The sequence below is a fragment of the Gadus morhua genome, chromosome 16 (genome assembly GCF_902167405.1).
Source record: "Gadus morhua chromosome 16, gadMor3.0, whole genome shotgun sequence".
NCBI lineage: Eukaryota > Metazoa > Chordata > Actinopteri > Gadiformes > Gadidae > Gadus > Gadus morhua.
The window spans coordinates 28,671,613-28,691,268 of NC_044063.1; the positions used below are offsets into that span (position 1 = coordinate 28,671,613).

The following is a 19,656-nucleotide window of genomic DNA, read 5'->3' on the forward strand; positions in this document are numbered from 1 at the left end:
TTGTTTGTTGTCGTGAAGATGAATCTGGGATTAAAAATACAATCAAGCAGAGGGAACACCCTCCCACCGAACTCTCAATCACTATGGATTTAGATTAACTAGGGTTAGAAACCAGCCATAGTTATGTCCTCATCTAAAGAGAAGAGCTAGAGCTGAGAGATGGAGAACAGTGTACAATAGGTCTATACACACACACACACACACACACACACACACACACACACACACACACACACACACACACACACACACACACACACACACACACACACACAAACACCTCCTAATCCAATCAGACCTCAATCCAGCCCAAACACCAGCTATGGACCCTTGAATGAGTTTGTTTAACTCAATTCAGATGTTGTATCCAGGGTAAGGCTGATCCAGGACATATAAACAAACCTCCTTGTTCAGTCTTAGCATTTTTTAGGTCCACTTGAGTCCATGGAAAATATTTTGAATTGAATTTATGTTGACCTAAACATGTCAATGTTTTCATAGGTATATCGTTTATTGGCATTTAATTTTATTGAGCCTTCTAATTTTAACATGATGGTTTGCAACCTAATAATCATAAAATCCTCAAGAACGATATGCCACTGACCTTGGCAGTACGAGTAATACTACACAGAATTACACAGTCGCAAAATACTTTTCTTAATTTCCTAATCCTATGCTCATTCATCAAACTTGAGGGAGGGATGTGCTGAGCAGATTCAAACCAATTGCACCCGTCATGAGACAAGTCAGGGAGACGCTGGCGGCGGCTGGGGGACAACGGCTCCTTTGAGAGATCAAGTCAGCAGCTCAGTGTATGAATAGAGACAGCTGCACCTCATCCATTCTATCTGTTAGGAGACTGCAGATACCAACATGAACCTCCAGAATACTTGAATAAAAGATGAGGCACAGAACTAAGAGGAGTAGGAGAAAATAGTCTTTACGGTTTCAAAAGGAATGCAGGTGATTCTCGGTGAGCCAAGTGCTCCACCTACAAAGCATTCCTTGATGATGGGTAAAATTACATTCAACTGGCGCATTGAAATATATTATATTTCAAGTTCATCTGCTTTATTTGGCCATGTTCTCTAAATTTGGGCAGAAAAGAAAAAGGCCAAACTCCAATCTTTAGAATTTATGTTGAAGTGAACGAAAGACAAATGTTTCCTTCTTCTCCATCCACACGGGGGCGGGGCCACTCATTATTGTTGCACTTAAGGCTGTTTTCCAAAGTGAAGGAAAAATGATCAACGGCCGCCCATTTAAGGACCCTTGGTCATGGAACGCCGACAAGCACTGTTCCAATGTTAAGGACACTCGGAAATTCGCGCCCTTTTCGCGTCCTTTATTTTTGAAAATTCCGATATTTTTCGAGGATGCATCAATGGATGCATGCGCCAAAATACCCACAATCCTTTGCGTTCCCACGCTGCGTGTCTGGAAAGCAAGACACATTGCTTTACACAAGTGAAGTTTTTGAACGTTTTCAGAAATATTTTGCGTCGTATTGCTTTTTATAGGTTAATCATGTAAATGCAAAAAGTTAACTTGTGCGATTTTTTTGTAACGTTTTTGCAACGTAATGATAGGCTATATTTTCATATATCTTCCACACTAGCAAGTCGTTCCAAACTCTGAACGCTACAAACGCTAGGCAGCACTCTAGCCAGCACTCTAGCCTCATCTCCATAGGATGTGACTAGCAAGGAAGTGTTCTAGCAAGGTTGCAGCATTCACTTTGGGAAACAGCCTAAGGCCGTGTTCACATCTAGCGTTTTTTGTAATAGGGAAAAGTTGAGACGACCTTTTATTAAATAAAAGAAGAAGCTGGCAGCGTTTTTTGTCCTAAAAGCGCCAAGAGCGTTTTTTCTATCGCTTAGCAAAGAACCCATTCTAGACCCGACATTACCCGCCTACTACGTATCCCGGCTAGAGCCCATTAGACATGTCGTAGATCTCGACATGTTCTGTAATTAAAACTATTAATCAATCCACCGGCACTTTCCCGAGTGATTTGTCCGCCATTGTTTCTTGTTTTGACAGTGAGTTTCCTCTCACTGTGTAAATATTCCGCTTGTGATTGGTCAGTTGCCAATTACGCCTGACGTCGGCCGCTTTCTTCCTGAAAGTTGAACTTTTTTCAATGCTCCGTATGGCAGAAAAAAAAGCTGGGAGAGGCGTTTAAAAAAACGGCTGTGACTTTTTCCAGAAACGCTCTGCTCCATAGGAATATAATGTAAAACAAGCGCTGGCAGAGTTAAAAAAATGCTAGATGTGAACACGGCTTAAGTGTGGTGAACCTGCGGATTCTGATTAGTGATAATGCTTCCTCACATGCATGTCATAAGGGCAGGCATGTTAACAAGATACTCTCAACGTGTCTGTATGTTTGTTTATAACTCACTCCATATCTCATCTAAATGCTCAATTTTTCACTTCCTCCGTTCTCTCTCTACCCCTCTCTCTCTCTCTCTCTACCTTTCTCCTGACCCGTCTTTGGTCGCACACTGGTCAAACCTTTCCCTGCAACGTCTCTCTCAGTGTGTCCCGTCTTGCTCTGCCTGCACTTGAATGGAGACGTAATGACGCCTTGTCTCGCCCAGACGGGATTTGCACCAGAGAGCACATGAAGCCAGCCAGACACCGGCGCCGAAGCGCAACGGTGCGCATTTCATACCCGTCAAAAGCCGCCCCTAGCACCAATAGGAAGCGGCGCGCTGCAGCACCGTTGTGATAATGTTATGAAAGAAGCAGATCAACAAACTTAGTCGGTATAGGCTACCATAACGTCATACCAGTTGTTATGACTACATATATGGCCCTGATGCCCATGATCCTCTGTTTGTGCTTACAGGATATGTACAGATGTACAGGATCTTGTATCAAGCCGGGATGTACCAAACAGCTTTAAAAAAGTGCTTTTTCAGGGGTGGCGACGCTAGGGAATAGAACAGTGGCGTGAAGCCTAGTGGGGCGGCGCATCGCACTGGCGCGTGCTAGTTCGTCCAAAATAATGGGGCCGTTCTTTTTGACTCGCCGCTTCGGCACCGGTGTGTGTTGGGTTTGACGCACTCTTCTCCGCACGCATAACCTTGTGTCAATCTTGGAAAACACATTTCCATTTGCACTTCTATTTTTAAACACATTCTACGTTTCTGTCTTACCATCAGGGAGCCATCTGTCTTTCACTTGTGTCAGATGTCTGTCAGGCACTTTTCACACACACATGTTATATGGCTTGGTGTGTGTGTGTGTGTGTGTGTGTGTGTGTGTGTGTGTGTGTGTGTGTGTGTGTGTGTGTGTGTGTGTGTGTCTATGTGGTGTGTCTGTGTGTGTGTGTGTGTGTGTAGGTCACCAGGAAATGCTAGAAGCTCCCTTGCCTCATTATGTCTCTCTTTCATTCCGACTCCTTCTCCCTTCCTCCCTTCCTTCCTGCCTCCCTTCCTCCCTCCCCTGCTCCCTTCCTCCATATTCCCTCCCTCCCTCCCTTCATCCCTCCCTCCCTTCCTTCCTCCCTTCCTCCCACCCTCTTTCCTTCCCACTCTCTCTCTAATCACCATTTACATCTTCATAAATTGCTACTTCTTTCTGTAATTAATGAAGTTGATGGTCCTCTGCATCCTCCAATGTTTAATATGATTTGTCCACTGCTCGCCCTGAGTATGTGACCTTGATTTGGCCTGAAACCAGACAGTCCCTCCTGAATGCAGCCGAAGTTAAAGAATGTAAATTTGATTTCACCTATTTAGACTAATCCAATTCTGAAAGCATTAAGGCCTTTTTAATAAACATTGAAATAATTATTATCAATATATATTTGTTATTCATTGTGAGAAGAAAAAGTTTTAGAGAAGGTTTACGGTCACCTACCATCAGTACAATCATTGAAGCCTAATATGAAGTAATATTGAAAAACATGTCATCATTTGATGATGAGGAATCAGGGGGTTCATGTATGGCCTCCTCCACTTTGCCTGAGGGATGGACACAGGGAAGGCCAGAACGATTTGTATCAGTAACACATGTGGGTACTTCTCCTGCTTCTGATTCAAGAAAAATTTCCAAAGGGGGAGGTGGGTGGCTCTTGTGTTAATGCAATTTTTTTTGCACAATTTATAAAACCAACCTTTATAGTTCCAAGATAATATGAAAGAATGCCCTTTAAAGGGGACATATTATAACACCAGGTGTGAGTGTGATTACAAGCCATTTCAAAATCTGCCCCATATGACATCACTAATGGGCGTGTCCACCTAGATCTGTGATGGATAGATGAGCAACGTTTACTTCAGTCCACTGGGTAGGCTGCTAGACTGATCTATCCAGCACACATCTAGGTGGACACACCCACTTGTGATGCAGAGGCAGATTTTCTAAATGGCTTTTAAGGGCTAATCACACTCGCACCTGGTGGTATTATATGTCCCCTTTAAATGGTCAGTGTCTTGACTGGAACTTCGGGTGGGGTGGTGTTTTCAATGAGAGCCTTCCCATACAGCCACGCAATATCTTCCAGCACTGCTCAAAACCTTTATCTGTCAACAGCCCTTCTGTTAGATTGGAATCATCCAAAGTGCGTCCTCAGTTTACTCTGCCCGAACCCAGTCGGATCCAGAGTGGATCTGAAGGAGACTTCCTACCCAGAGCTCGTTTTTAAGCATTATTCCAATACACAAGAGTTTTTTTTTAATTTTAATGGAATCAAATGATATCTCAAACTAAAAGCCTGCGTCCCTGTTAGGAACTGTGACAGGGTGACGTTGGACAGGAGTATTGTGGCACAGTGCCACTCTTACCCTACATTGTTTGTGGAGAACTCTGATATAAATATTGCAAGGTTGTTCTACCCTACATTTGTAGAAAATATATTCATATATTATAAATCGTCCTTATTTTCTTGAGGTGAGAGAAAGCAGAGGCCTTATTAATTGATTATTTTCGTGGGCAGGAGAGACATATGCTACTGTGTTTATTTTTGAGTGGGGGGAATATTGGGATACAAATAACATTCACAAATAAAACTAATATTAAAGGGTCCATAGTTGCTGACATAATAATTGTATGGTTTGATAGACTCTAAGACTTATAAGACGGGAGGTCAAAACACCCCGTTTTTCACAACTTTGAACTCACCCAATTTAAGGATGACTGCTGGTAGACATTTAATTTGCTACAGACTAATTTAAACCACCCATAAGGCGTTGGTGTGGCAGCATTTAATTAAAAGTTAGACAAAAAAAAGTGTGATGCTCTGTCAACCTTGGTGTTCATGCCCGATAGCCTTGGAGTTTGAACGTATCAGTCTTGGCACCTCGGAGCTCATAGCAGCGTCAACCAATATTGTTACAGGTCGGGACCCAAATGCAGCACACCTAGGCAGGCAGACAGTCAGTAATGACTTTTATTTAACATAAATATGTTAAATAATAATAAGATATTATTTAACATTAATATTCGTCAGAGACCTCCATCCTCATCTTCGGCTCATGGAGCACGTCACCCTCGTCAGAGGAGGGGTCCCTGTAGCTGACGTTGTCGGCTTCAGACTCGTCGTCAGAAGTGTCGAGCAGAGGAGGTGGTCGAGGAGGCAGACTCCGAGGCTGAGGAATACGGGCGGTCTTGGTGGGTTGGTCCGGATGCTCCTGGTGGAAACTTCTGACCACGGCATGGTTCAGTACGTTTCTCGCTGGGACCCAGGACCTCTCCTCCGGACCGTAGGCCTCCCAGTCCACCACGTATTGTAGCCCTCTACCACGCCGACGGGACCGTAGGAGGTGGCGGAACGTGTAGGCTGGACCCCCGTCGATGAGACCAGGGGGAGGAGGAGGAAGCGCAACGTGGACCAAGGCAATCTCCAAAACTGGTTTGACCTTGGACACATGGAAGAAGGGATGAACATGCATGGAGCGTGGGAGCTTGAGCCACACAGCCGCCGTAATGATGACTCTCCACTTTGAATGGCCTGAAGAACCATGGGGCCAGCTTTTTTTTTTTCCATCTTCAGGTGGAGGTCCCTGTTGGATTGCCAAACCTTTGACCCGGCTGGTACTCCGGAGTCTATTGTCATTGCAAGGACGAAGCGTCTTATCCTTCTTTGCAACAAAGAAAAACCCAGCTCCTGCCGGGGACGAGGAAGGGCGGATGATGCCCGCCGCCAGAGAATTATTAATGTACTTGTCCATTGCTTCCCTCTCAGGGGCGGCTTGGGAGTACAGGCGGCCCCTAGGCGGAACGGAGCCGGGTTGGAGGTCGATGGCGCAGTTTTAACGTCTATGCGGTGGAAGAGAGGTAGCCCTGGCCTTGCTGAACACCTCCCTGAAGTCAAGGTATTCCGCGGGGACCCCCAACATGTCAGGTGCAGAGCTGGAACTGGTTCAGGCTTACTTCAGGCAAACCTGATGACAGGATGAGCTTCTACTTAGGATAGCCCCAGTCGTCCAGTCGAGGTGGGGGTTATGACGACGGAGACAGGGGAACCCCAGGAGGAGCGGATGGCGAGGAGACTGCAGGATGAGGAACTGTTCAGTCTCATGGTGGTAGCCAGAGAGGAGCATGTGGATAGGCACCGTCTGGTGGGTGACTGTCTTCATAAAGCGGTCGTCCAAAGCCTTGACGGAAACCAGACAGGGCAGGAGAACTTGATCGACCCCCAGCTGTCGAGCTAGATCGTCGTCAATAATGGTCATATCTGAACCTATTGGTGTGGCGAGAGTCTGGGAGCCCTGAGGCAACAGTAGTCGGGCTTGGCACAGCAGTCGTAGGTTGGAGGAGGGTTTGGATGTGTGGCTCCCAAGGACCTCCTCCCTCACTGGTGAGCCCGGTCTTTTACTGAACACTTGGATAGGAAGTGTCCCCTTTGACCATAGTAGAGGAAGAGGTTCCCCACGCGGCGTCTCTCTCTCTCCTCTGGGGTGAGGCTGGCCCGGCCGATCTGCATGGGCTCGAATTTGAATTCCCAGCTCGATGATGCCGTCAAGCGAGGAGGGCAGATGATTAATTGAGAACGCCAACCTGGCTTCCTCGGAGGCGAAGGTGTTGGGCTGGAGATCGAGGAGGATAGAAAAGTTTGTGAGGTACAGCCCTCCGCATTACCAGCGTAGCGCTCGGGAACCCAGACCCAAGACTCCGAGACAGGACCATGCTGAGTCGGTGCCGGTGGAGTTGGATCCGGGGAGGAAGGCGTTGGTGAGCTGCAGGACCTGGGGGGCTAACGTGGCAAACCCTTGCTCTTGATTCGCTGCTGCTTGCCGAACATCAGCTGCGGTGGAGGCTAGGATTGCCTCATGGTGTTTTAGCTGAGTCTCGACTCGGCCCAGTCGTTCCAGCGGATCAGTGGTGTGTGCTAGGTCTATGTCGGGCCAGATTGTACTGTGACAGGTTGGGAGAGCCCAAATGCAGCACACGTAGGCAGACAGTCGGTAATGACTTTTATTTAACACGTTCTTTATGGACAGTTTGACAATATCGCAGTGGGGTAAACTTGCTTCATGGGTAGACACGGAGTGTCCTTGGAGGACACGCCGTGGGAGTCGTTTTCTTTTTTTTTGGATCAATTCAAATAATTTTTTCATTTGTCATCTCACCCTTCTTCTGTGTCGGCTGTGCAGTGCCAGCTGTGTCTTTGTGTATGACGCGTTTTGTCTGATGACAAACCCTTACTCAAAAGCAACAAAAACGATTGAATGAGAATTGCAAATTAAACTTGGGAAATTATCAATTTCACCCCACACAAAATCCCAAAGGCCCATGCTAAACACAGGGTTTCTGCAAAGTTGATCATTCTGTCTTTTTACTCTAAGAAAGATGATGGATGGATGGAAGGCTGAGAGATAGATTGATAGATATTGATGGAAAGTGATTGATTTTCTTAGCTTCTAAAACTCCAGCAAAATGCAAATGAACTATAAGTAGTATAACCAGTAATCAGTCCAATATATGGCACACTTTATGCACCCAGGCACTTTCTGCTTCCCCAGCAACAATACTGGTCGAAACGTAGTGATGTGGTACTGGTCGAATTGTGGTGGTGTGGTACTGGTCGATAAGTAGTGGTGTGGTACTGGTCGAAACGTGGTGGTGTGATACTGGTCGAAACGTGGTGGTGCGGTACTGGTCGAAACATAGTGATGTGGTACTGGTCAAAACATAGTGGTGTGGTACTGGTTGAAACGTGGTGGTGTGGTACTGGTCAAAAAATAGTGGTGTGAACCGTACTGGTTGAAATGTGGTGGTGTGGTACTGGTCGAACGCAGTGGTGTGGTACTGGTCGAGGTGTAAAGCGAAAGAAAGTGAAATGCCCAATCCCCCTGATTTGAGCTTGTCTGATGTAAGACTTTAGATGTCAATCGGAAGTCTTATTTGTGAGACTACCGTAGGCCCAACAACCGTAGGCCTGCATTCAAACTTAGTGATTAACGCAGAAAAAACATGTTATCATTAAAGCTTCGAACCAATGCAGGTGTCAACGGTGTTCAGCATCCTGCACGTTGTTCATTAAGGTTTTTGGTTTCACTGGAGGCATCCTTCAGAGAGAGATGGACCTCTAAACACTATGTTTTGAAGAGAGAGCGAGATACGGGAGGAAAATGGGTAGGAAATGTTCAAGGGAGAATTGATTCAGAAGATGGTTCGCCAAAGAAAAGGGGTGAAATGGAAAGACCTTCCAGATATTCAGAGTTTCAGTCCGGCCTTGGCTGTGCAGCCATTACTTTTCCCATATCTCCCATTACGTGGTTAAAAAAAATGCTCTCTTTGCTCTTTCCAGATTCGTTTGGAAGTAGTCAAGCAAAAACATATTATCCAGAGAAAAGAATTGCGTGCCAATTTGTGTTTATCTTTTCACATCGTTATTCAATCTATCTCCGATTGAACTGTATTAATTGGTCCGTCGAGTTCTACCCTTTCCTTGGGTACCGCTGCTATTTAGAAATTTTGCAGACTGTTTCGGGGACTAACTGAAACTCCACCCCCTAGAACTGTTCCTATTATTTTCACATTTTTGGAAAAGTCTGTCTTACCCAGATCAAGAAAAGTTTCTTAAGTTCTTCGTTGTGCATCCTGAAGGGGAGTTCACTGGGTTAGCATTTGGTTTGTCCATTCAATGATATTATCATCTGTTTATTGTCTGTCATCTATGTGAAGGATAATTTGTCATCAGAGAAAGCGGTAGACAAACTTCCACCTTGTGTTGTCACTGGCACTAGTTTTGAAGAAGCAACTATACAGAACAAACTGGACCCCATTTCATCAGGGGCGGCACGTTAGTGGGAGAAGATGGATTTCAGTATCTGCCGACATGAGAGCAAAATCTTCTTTCATTCTGTCCACTTTGGTGTCTAATTCACCAAGATCCCTGCCTCTGTTTTATGTCTTTAGCTTCCATTAACTTGGTTAATTGCTGTAGCCTTATATATGCAATGAATTGTTGACTAATCTTTTAATGCATTTTTTCATGTAATTTCTACTGAATACCGTTGTGAAATGGAACTTCCCTGTCCATCTAATTAGATTGTACTGCAATGACTTAGCCCCTGCTATGATTAATATAAAAATATAATATGTTACACATTTCTTAATGTCTCCAGTCTGAAGCTGGTGCTCTCAGCCCCGCCCCCCAGCGGGGCCCTGGACCTATCAGGCCTACCGTTGGCAGCGAGGGACATGGAGCGCCTTTGCGGCCACCTGCGGCGCCACGCGGCCAGCATGGTCAGCTTGGAGATGGGCTTCACCGAGCTCACAGACGAGGCCTTCCTGCTGCTGCTGCCCACGCTGGCCGGCCTGCCACACCTGGAGACCCTGGCACTCAACGGGAACCGGCTGACCAGGGCCGTGCTGAAGGAGCTCACCGACGCCCTGAAGGTACAGCTCTCCTTTAATGGTCTATGTGGGTTTATTTATATATTTATATGTCTGTGTTTGTGGGTTTAGTTTATACCTTTTTTACTTTGCTTTGTTTTTGTTTTTGTGTTAGGTTTTGGATAGTTGGTGGGAAAATTAGTTGGTTTGATGTTGGCGGAGGAAAGCTCCTACTTAAGTTTGTTTACAAACAATTCAAGGACCTCTAATTATTACTATCTATCAAATGTATTGATCATCCGCAGTCGTCAACTACATTCAAAGACCTCTAATGATCACTATCTATTAAATGTTCTCATCAATCATCTTGATAGCAGTCGGCCCTTTAAGCCAATGTTTACTTGCACTGCAAGTAAACATTATATTCACTGCGGTAAGTGAATATATACGGTGGCGCTGAGCATTCACCAAATAAAAAAAAGTTTCACAGCTAATGTAGCCGTTAGCACACTCAGGATCTCGTAATTACGAGATAATATCTCGTAATTACGAGATAAGGATCTCGTAATTACGGAAAAGATCTCGTAATTACGAGATACGGATCTCGTAATTATGAGATAAAGATCTCGTAATTACGAGATAAGATATCATATTTACGACATAAGGATCTCGTTTACGAGAAAAGGATCACGCCTCTCATTCATCAATAACGTTGCTGGCTAGCTGCAGGCCGGCAAAGATGACGCTATCCGACGCTATCGTATTTAATCTCCTGCTCGGGTTGAGGCATTGGGAAATATTGATGTTCCTTAAAAGCGAGGAGGGCATTAAGTATGTCAACATTGCGCAGACATCTGAAGTCATTGGCCGGCAAAGATGACGCTATCCGACGCTATCGTATTATATTTCCTGCTCGGGTTGAGGCATTGGGAAATATTGATGTTCCTTAAAAGTGAGGAGGGCATTAATATAAGTATGTCAACATTGCTCAGACGAAGTCATTGGGACTGCTCAGGAGAAAAGCCCAGTCGGACCTGCTACAAGTGGCTCTCTTCCTGCAGGAGCAGTTGAACCAGTACGGGATGCTTCACGGATACAAATTGATGCATCTGAAATGCATCCAAGCTGCGCGTCGGGGCCGGACAACGCCCCTTAACAGTGGTATAATGAGCACATACCACAGCCTGGCGTGATCTATTGCTTAATTATACAACGGGGGGCCTAAATCCAGCGATCTGATTGGTTCCTAACTGTTGTATAATGAGCGTATACATAACTGCTATGACCCCCAATCATTTTGTAAAAGTATCACTCCGCACCTTGAAGTGAAAACCGTCACAACCGTTCTCTCGGAGGGACGCTTAAGTGTGTTGCATAGTGACCGTCGTGCATTTTGAAGGCAGCCAGGAGGAACTACTTTTTTGTATTCTTTAATAAAACAGCTACTTTGACTTTCTTGTTGTTTTTTTTAAATGTAGTGTGTCTATGACTTTCGTTTTGCCATAATAGTAACCGTTGTATAAAAGCAATAGATCTCTTCAGTCAGCGGTATGTGCTCATTATACCACTGTGAAGGTTTTTTTAAAATAATTTAACAACTGACAGGGTTTGCCTTTACTATGAACATAGTATTTTTTAATTTGAATACATTAATTATGTGACATACTGTCACAGCCAATATTAAAACAAAATCGAATGTGGGCAGTTGGAAAAAAATTATATTTCCCCACAAAAACAATATTTTATTGATTTGTATAAAAACAATTTAGCTCATTAATTGGAAAAGAGCTTGAGGTAAGACGTTTCTGAACAATAATGCATGGTATAAAGGTAAACACATAATGCAATGCTGTATTCAACTTTTAAGAGCTGCAATGTGAGGGGCCAGCCACATGCCCTTTAAACCACCACGACAACAACATTTCCACTTCTGGGTTCCACTGAACAATTAACGCGTCAATATTCGAGGGGCTTTGGCACATCAAATGATGGAACAAGCATCCCGTACTGGTTCAACTGCTCCTGCAGGAAGAGAGCCACTTGTAGCAGCTCCGACTGGGCTTTTCTCCTGAACAGTCCCAATGACTTCAGATGTCTGCGCAATGTTGACATACTTATATTAATGCCCTCCTCACTTTTAAGGAACATCCATATTTCCAAATGCCTCAACCCGAGCAGGAAATAAAGCACGATAGCGTCGGATAGCGTAATCTTTGCCGGCCAATGACTTCAGATGTCTGCGCAATGTTGACATACTTATATTAATGCCCTCCTCACTTTTAAGGAACATCAATATTACCCAATGCCTCAACCCGAGCAGGAGATTAAATACGATAGCGTCAGATAGCGTCATCTTTGCCGGCCTGCAGCTAGACAGCAACGTTATTGATGAATGAGAGGCATGATCCTTTTCTCGTAAACGAGATCCTTATGTCGTAAATATGATATTTTATCTCGTAATTATGAGATCCTTATCTCATAATTACGAGATCCGTATCTCGTAATTACAAGATCTTTTCTCGTAATTACGAGATCCTTATCTCGTAATTACGAGATATTATCTCTTAATTACGAGATATTATCTCGTAATTACGAGATCCTGAGTGTGCTAACGGCTACATTAGCTGTGAAACTTTTTTTTATTTGGTGAATGCTCAGCGCCACCGTAAATATAGGTTGTTTTGGGTAACATGACGGTGTGCTGTTGTATCGCTAAAGTTTCGTTTTGGATACCAACTCTCTTTCCTACAACTCTTAGACCAAAGCGAGGACATTTTTAAGGCGTTCTCTCTAGAGCTGTTGGTCTGTTCTGGGCTACTGAACATGGCGGCCTCCATGGAAGAGGCCTCGCACGTATGTAGATATAAAGGGCTCATTCTAAGGTAACGGAAATCTGAATAGTGAACTAATTTAAACATACCGCCAAGTCCATCCGCTAGATGCCACTCATTTCTACACACTGTACCTTTAAGAGTTCAACCTTATAAAACTTTTTTTTGCTTTATCAACCATATGCATTAGCTGCAATCAGCACTGAAAGGGCAAGCAGTGTGTTCTCTCTACTGTCAATCATAGAGCTTCAGATTTCGGTATGCTACAGTCCGACATCCTAACAACAAGCAAAGTTATCTTGGACTTGGAGTCCAATATTTAACCATTATATCTTTTACTTTCAAAGGCCTAGAGAGACTTTTTCAAATGCGTTGAGCTGATCCGTCCATGATGATCCATTTAGTCTTAATAGAACCGTAGTAACCACTAATTGACTTCCTAGGACCCTGGGAGCTTCCCCAGCTTGACGTGGATCGACCTGGGCAACAACGTGGACATCTTCTCCCTGCCGCAGCCCTTCCTGGTCAGCCTGCGGAAGCGCTGCCCCAAGCAGGGCAACCTGCCCACCATCCTGGAATTCGGGGAGAGCCAAGCCAGTGAGCCCCCTGAGCGGCCCAAGAGGAGGGCGGGAGGGGAGCAGGGGGGGCAGCCGCGGGCCGGACAGCAGGAGGAGGAGGAGGAGGAGGGGGCGACGGACGACGAGGCCAACCGCACAGAGAGCATGGACGAGCTGCGGTCGGAGGTGGAGGAGGAGATGGACGGGGAGCTAGAGATAGAGGAGATGATGGAGGAGCTGCTCGACTTTGACCGTGAGGTGAGGGGCCCTGAGGACGAGATGGAGGAGGAGGAGAGCATGTGGACCCTCGAGGATCCAGGGAGAGGAGGAAGGGCTGGGGAGAGGAGAAGGAGGAGGAGGTGCATAAGGGCTGGTGAGGAGGAGGAGGAAGAGGAGGAAGACGGACACAAGGAGGGTGGGGGGGAGGAGAAAGAAGGGGGGGGTGGTCAGCGCAGAAAGAAGGCTCTGAAGGCTGACAAGGAAGACGACACACAGAGCCACTCCTCACGCCTGTCCTTCTCCAGCCAATCGCAGCTCTCCTCTTCCGGGGCCGTCGAGCCAATGAGAGTGGAGGCCGATGACATGGGGGACGCCGGCAAGCAAGTGCAGCATTTGACCTGATTGCCGTGGTCCCGTGGTCCGTAGAGACTACAGAGCTCTTCTAGAGGAGCTCCCATAGGGATGTAGAACATTTCTTATGTTCCCGGTCCACTGGGGTACCTTGTGGACAGAAGAACCTAGTGGAAGGTGGGACCAAGCTGGGTACGGTGGGCTGCTCTGCCACCTATCAGGAGGGGCCCTAGGAACTGTGGCTCATAAGGCCGTTTGCTGATGACTTGTGGCTTGTTTAGGTTTGCAGACACCAAGGATTCCAAGAGTAGAACAGGACTTCCAGTGTTAATATAAAGCTTGGGTAAACCAGGTAGAATGTTCCCTCTGCCATGTGTAACATTAATATTCCTTTCCTGCAGGTGGAGGAATACCCATGTGCCTGTGAAATGTTATTATCGTGTGAAAGTGATTAATATCTAAAAAAGACAGAAAGAGAGTAAGTAAAATGTCAAAAATGTACCTAACTATAACTTAGAACAAAACATCAAACAACAAAGGCTGTTATATATATGCACTGGCATATAGAAAGAATAAATATAACCAAAATATAACATAGAATATATGGCAAGAAACAGCTTTGATAAAGAAACAGCTGTCAAGACCTATCCCTGTATCAATGCTACACTTTACCAGTTATTCTCCTAGAAGCCAAACTCTCCAACACACTAAAAAGATTTAAAAGAAGATATTTACTCTTAAGTAAATAAATTAGAACATCTGGTTGGGTTAGAAAGTAAGCACTGGTGGTTGTCCAATCAAATGTAAAGTTTGGGGACAAGCCTCTCCAGTTGAGAGTGTCTAGCCGTCCTTGATATCAGTGCTGCCACATGTAAAGTCCTATGTTTTGTTTATGTAATTAGACAAAGTGCTGAATATCAAGTCATTTTTTTCTTAACCCAGGTTATCATTTGCTCTGCAGTACCATACAAATGTATGCATCACATGCTTTTGCAATGCAGTAATATGATGTAGCTCATATACAGTGAGGTTGTGAGGTACAGTGAAGCTCCACTATTCTGTTATTCCCTTATATGCAGTATTTAGCTTTCCCACGGCTATTGCTTCTACCCACTTGTATCAAGTAGTCTTATCAAGTAGTCTTAACAATTGTTGAGCCGAGGCAAAACATAAGATGGCGTTCTCCATATACTGCGCATGTTCATTCTTAGTTCACTCATATAGAGGAATTGTATACTAAATTGAATGTCTAACATTGGCTTCTTAATATAAATATTTCAGTTAACAAGCAACCCTTTGTCAAACGATAGCCAGTCTACATCATGAAAGAATGATGATTCAAAACAGGTAATGTGAGAAAGTCCCTCAAATCGGATCGATTCCATCTCTGCAATTAAAGCCATTCTCTGCTCAACCAAGAGGAACCACACATTCCTCACTTGGTAATTGTTGATTTTTTATATATATTGCCACCACACATCAAAATGTGTTTGGTAATAGTCCATAACCTATTAGCCTATTTAAAATGTCTCTGTTGTATGAAAAATAACCCAGCTTCTTAAAAACTTCTGGGTTATTCTATAAGCCATTCTCAGGTTTATGTGGTTTTCTATCTGCTATTATAACACTTTTCCAGAAAAAAATAATCAGGAAATGCAATGTTAACCCTTACAATTAATTTACTACTCTCAATATCAGAATGAACACATGATCCATAGAATATGAACTAACATTCTAAAACATGTTTTACACTAAGCAATCGTAGCCTTGCTGAACTGCAACAAAGATCTCCTCAATTTTACTGTAGCATTGATGAGATGAACAGTAAAGCAACGTAACATTCTGGAGCAGTAGGCCACACAGTAGTTACCTAATTACCTTAAAACTGCCGTTCAACTCCGGCTGCAGCTGTGTGGTGTTAGATCAGCCTGTGTTTAGCTTGCTTTAGGTTTGTGTTTCACCGTCCAATGGTTCTGCACAGGGATTCCTTTCCTCAATCACAGTCTGCCACCAACCTTATCACTCATGTATTGCTAACCTTTTCAGGAATCCTCTGCTGTCTTTAGAAGCACACACCAACATAAAACTTCAAATGAGTGAATGACAATAATTTATGATGATGAAGAGGGTATTTCTGATTGTGCGAAAGGACTGAAGACACAAAGAATGAACACTGAAGATATATAACATGCAAATGGTGGTTGTTTCCTCATCCCTGCTTTTTTATTTTCTTTACCATCCTTTCTTCTCTCTTTTCCTTGAACACATCTCATATTTTGGTATTCTTTTCTATTTTGGATTATCCAATTTGAATATGAAAGACTGGCATTATTATCAATAGTAAACATTTGGTTTGTTGTTTTACCATGAATGTTACAATTAAATTCTATAACATGAAATGTATATTTCGGGGGGGGGGGTGGGGGGGGGGGGGGGGTTATTTCTCAGAGGACAAATCTCCAATAAAATTAAACTTGCACACAATGATAACAGGATCCTATATAAAGAGAGCATGGCCTCATGATTACACCATGGTGGACATCATATGAGCCGTGTCTCAATATGTTTGGTCTAGGACGGATTCAAACAGTAGACCTCGCGCAGAGCATTGTGCCAGAGAGCCACAGCAGACCTCACTCAGCAAAGTCAGACTATATTTACAGCACCATGAGGCTTCCATACTTTGCATAAAGGGTGAGCTTGGTAAGTATGATAAAAGTATAATAATAATAGATAGAAGTGATAAAAGCGGTTAGTTAATTTAAGAATCAGACTGATTAGACTCTGGGTGAGGCTGCACACCTGTTGTATTGAACCAATGCCACAGGTTAAACCAGCCATCACCAAACACATTCAAGAGATATCGTACGGGTCAGCATGTAACACCTGCTCTATAAATCATTTATACTTCAAACTTTGAAATAAACTGGATTGCAGCATCTAAAACCTGTGTTAAAACACACATATTTTCTGTGCACTGGACTACAGGGATCGATTGACTGGTGAAGATCACCATCAAAACGGACTGTACAGAAATGAGTGTACCCCTAAATCCCAGTTTAGAGAGGCAAAAGCCAAACTAATACATAAACTTTGTTTCTTTTTAAATATCGACTTGAAAATTAGAATTTAAGGCAAATGTCACGGAAGGCGACTAGGGGGAAAAGTACATGAACGGCAAAGACAGTTGATTCCCCCCAGATAACGAACAATAGACTCTGGCTAGAGCCGATATTCCCTGCCCCTAGTGCCGGTAGGGATACGATGTTGCACGGCCGTGGTAAAACCAAAGTCCTCCTCGTGGGCAGCAAACACCCCTGGCTACTTCCGTAGCAAGGCAGAGAACTGTTCCGACTGCCCTGGAAGAAGTTCCGTGCTCTCCCCGCCATGCGGTGGTGTCTCTCTCGCTGGGCCCTCGCATACGGCCCGCACATCCACCTCCACCACTCCTGGGGTCGAGTCTCGTAGCACCAAATGGTTCCGCCCCTGGACGTCTCAGGGGTCAACCAAAGGAACAGTTGCCAACGCATGTCGGTAGGGGAGAAGCACAGGGAACAGTTGGGGATTACAGATACGTACTGGGACTTTACCTCCTCGTGCCCAGGTCAAGGTCCGGGCCACTTGCCAACCGCGTTCCTCTGCTCCGGTATCGTCTGGGAGGTCTTCCAACAGAACGAGGTGGTCAGGGGAGCCAGCTACATGGGAAACAACGGTCCAGACAATCATCTCCGTGCGTGGGGGAATGGAGATGGGGCTCTGCTGAGTCAGCCTTGCCATTACTTGGAGGGGCTCTTCTGGGGCCTGGATCCTCTTGCATATGGCAAAAGCCTTGTCCCACGCCTTGACCGAGGCTTGGGGTACGGTGGACTTGAACGCCATTTCCCAAGGATGGCCATTTAGGAAAAGCTTCTCCCAACAGTCTTTGATCACATTCATCCCTAGAAGGCCATACTCTGTCCCCATACAGCTGTCCTCTACAATCACTATCCCTTTGTTCTTCCCGTGGATCGTCAGCTCCACTTCGGGGCATTGGCCCACCAAGGAGGGCTTTTCTAGGGTCTCGCTGGGGCTACCCTCTTCGGTCACCTGCCCTACAGTGGCCGAGGAGCAGGAAAACCCGACCGGTTGGAGCGTTGTCGTGGGCAGTAGCGTTGAACGTGGCCAGCGGCTCCACACTCAGCACATAGGGGGCGCCCTTGGTTATCCCACTGGAACGATCGGGTCTCTCGTCCTGTCGGTTGTCCTCCCTGGGGTGGCTGGTAGTTAGTTGAGGGGCCAGGGCTTGTTCCTGCTGTAACTGGCTGCATATCTCCTTTGCGATGGTCTTGCCCAGGAGAAACACCTGGCTTTGTATCTCCTGTTTCAGCTCAGCGCGGAGAGCGTCCTTCAGCTGGTCCCACTCCGATGGAGGGATGGATCCCTGGTGGGAGGGTGTGATGGGGGGGGCCACATAGGCCCTGCAAGCCAGCGTTTCCCTCCTGGTTGTCTCCTTCTCCATTGCCTCAGCCACTGTGCAGAGAGCATCAAAGGTCACCATGGGGTTACGTCGGCCATGTCACTCCAGCTCGATCTTCAGTGGGCCCTCCCTTAGGCCCTTAACGAAGTGATCCTTCAGGACCTCATCTCGAGGGCCTGTGGTGTCGGGGGAGTACCTCTGCCATCTGGAGAAACATTCAAAAAGACGCAACGTAAAAGTTTCCACTCCCTCCCCCTGTTCTTGTCTACAGGCAAAGAAATCTGCACGGACGCTGGATGATGTCCTAGTGTCTCCTTATAATTTAGTCAACTCCGCCAGAATAGTTTCCTCTGACTGTCTCCGTTCGGGGGGAAGCAACATGACTTGTCGGTGAGCTTTCCCTTCTAGCGTATCTAACACAAAGTCTACTGTCTGACTATGGTCTAGTCCCTGTGCTCTGAGGTAGGACCTTACTTTAGGATGCCATTTGCTAAATGGAAGACTGTCGTCCTCGCCTGTGAACTTAGGGACCCAAGAGGAGCTCATAAACCATGGCATCATCACTGTGTTCATTCGTGGTCTAACAGACCCCTGCTCTAGGCTACCCCCTGGACGCTCTTCGAACTCAGCATGACCGTCAAGCAGGACAGACATGTTGTGATGAATTGGGGGATCCTGCCGACAACGCAAAAAGAGATGTCGCGCAAACCTCTTACTAGGAATCCCCCAAATACCACAACAGCAGTCAATGGATCAATTAACAAAAATACTTTATAAGCACAATCATATGACACTCTCTGTAAGATTGAGTATCACTTATGTGGGAGGGGGAGAAGGAATGGCTCTAGGCTAGGGGGTAGACTGGTGCTACGCTATTACCATAAACCCTACCATGTCGAGCCTACTTCAGTACACTGCACACCCTGCCCTGACTGGACGCACTGCAAGCCTGTAAAATGCTGCACACAGCACAAACTGAACATTGCACACAGCCCCCTGAACACACGTGAGGGGGGACCAACCTCAAGAACACGAAAATCAGGGTTATGAACCCACCTAGTCATGCATAATCATCACCACCACCACCACACTTGATTATTAGGGAAAAACCCGAGTTTCTGGGTGGTGTGGACGTTCTCGGAATCTGATTCAGTCAAAGCTTACGGCTATGTTACGTCCCTTTCCAACGGGACTGAGAGGCGTTGTCGGGAACAGAAGAACGTCCGATGGGTCCTTCTTGGTGTGGCGAGGTCTGGTTGTGCAGTTGTCTCCGGTAGAAGTGGGTCTGCGATAATCGTTGCGTCTGCCGGCGTCCAGTGATCGGTACTCCTGTTCTCGGGGTGAGGAGCGCCCCGAACTCAATGCCTTGGCCCCTTTTATATCCTGGTCCCTCTTAGTCTGTGTACAAGAGGGGGAACACAACGTATACCCAAACCCACAGTGCCCT

General features: G+C 45.6%; 1 protein-coding gene across 1 annotated transcript in view; it reads left to right on the forward strand.

Moving 5' to 3' along the window:
- The window catches only part of lrrc75a (leucine rich repeat containing 75A), a 133,906-nt gene extending 117,754 nt beyond the window's left edge, over positions 1 to 16,152 (forward strand). Inside the window, exons 4-5 of the mRNA XM_030381626.1 lie at positions 9,585 to 9,858; positions 13,070 to 16,152. Coding sequence (XP_030237486.1) covers positions 9,585 to 9,858; positions 13,070 to 13,804 — 1,009 coding nt within the window. The 3' untranslated portion in view covers positions 13,805 to 16,152. The remainder of the gene's footprint in view (positions 1 to 9,584; positions 9,859 to 13,069) is intronic.
- Positions 16,153 to 19,656: the final 3,504 nt, after the last annotated feature.